Raw genomic sequence first — 1,284 nt, 5'->3', positions numbered from 1 at the left:
CCTGCCGTGTCCGCAGGGAGCGACCTGCCTCAGCCCCGCATGAAACTCTTCCCGCCCGCCGCGGAGGAGCTGGCCACCGGAGAGGCCACCCTGACCTGCCTGGTGAGCGACTTCTTCCCCGGCTACGTGGAGGTGCAGTGGGAGCGCGAGGGGCAGCGCCAGACCCAGGGGGTGAGCACGGGGCCGGTGGCGCTGGGCCCGGACAGGACCTACGTCGTGAGCAGCCACCTGACGCTGCCAGCCAGTGAGTGGCGCACGGGGACCAACTACAGCTGCCTGGCCCAACACGAATCCCTGAGGAGCCCGCTGGAGAGGACCCTCAGTGCCCAGGTCTGCCACCCGGCCTAGCGTCGCGGGAAAAAACTGCTGCCGGCGCCCAGCCAGGCACTGGGACTGGCCCATGGGGCCAGCAACACGAACATGCCAAGGCAGGGAATTGTTTTGTGCTTCTGGGAGCCGGGCCGGCCCCCTGCCCATGGGCAGCAATAAACCATGGACTGAGAGCAAGTGAGCGCCGGGTTGTCTCCATTGTATCATGGGCACTAGGGCAACAGAGGGTGGGGGTGGGAAGGGGTGGCTATACTTTATAATCGGCACTAGGGCAGCAGAGGGTGGGGTGGGGGATGGGTGGCTATACTGTATAATGGGCACTAGGGGGCAGCAGAGGGTGGGGGAAGGGGCGGCTATACTGTATAATGGGCACTAGGGGGCAACAGAGGGTGGGCGGGGAAGGGGCGGCTATACAGTATAATGGGCACTAGGGGGCAGCACAGGGTGGGGTGGGGTGGGGAAGGGGTGGCTATACTGTATAATGGGCACTAGGGCAGCAGAGGGTGGGGTGGGGTGGGGTGGGGTGGGGAAGGGGTGGCTATACTGTATAATGGGCACTAGGGCAGCAGAGGGTGGGGTGGGGAAGGGGTGGCTATAATGTATAATGGGCACTAGGGGGAGCAGGGGGGGCGGGGAAGGGGAGGCTATACTGTATAATGGGCACTAGGGGGCAGCAGAGAGTGGGCGGGGAAGGGGCAGCTATACTGTATAATGGGCACTAGGGGGCAGCAGAGGGTGGGCGGGGAAGGGGCGGCTATACTGTATAAAGGTACATTATTATGGCAGAACAACCATTGCGCATATCTCTCTGGCATTGAGAAAGCAGGCGGCGCTTATGAGCCTTATCTGGGTCAAACACTCCCAGGGTATGTCTACACTACCCCACTAGTTCGAACTAGCGGGGTAATGTAGGCATACCGCACTTGCAAATGAAGCCCGGGATTTGAATTTCCC

General features: G+C 61.9%; 1 protein-coding gene across 1 annotated transcript in view; it reads left to right on the top strand.

The window, feature by feature from the left end:
- The window catches only part of LOC142821381 (immunoglobulin lambda-1 light chain-like), a gene marked incomplete at its 5' end in the record, with an annotated part of 2,063 nt that extends 1,571 nt beyond the window's left edge, over window positions 1–492 (top strand). Inside the window, one exon of the mRNA XM_075912289.2 lies at window positions 17–492. Within this exon, the coding sequence (XP_075768404.2) occupies window positions 17–348 (332 nt within the window). The remainder of the gene's footprint in view (window positions 1–16) is intronic.
- Between the last annotated feature and the right edge of the window lie 792 nt (window positions 493–1,284).

This window comes from Pelodiscus sinensis, chromosome 30 (genome assembly GCF_052426305.1).
Source record: "Pelodiscus sinensis isolate ZL-2025 chromosome 30, ASM5242630v1, whole genome shotgun sequence".
Classification (NCBI taxonomy): domain Eukaryota; kingdom Metazoa; phylum Chordata; order Testudines; family Trionychidae; genus Pelodiscus; species Pelodiscus sinensis.
The sequence above is the reverse complement of the archived record's forward strand: the minus strand, read 5'-3'. Positions and strand labels throughout refer to the sequence as shown.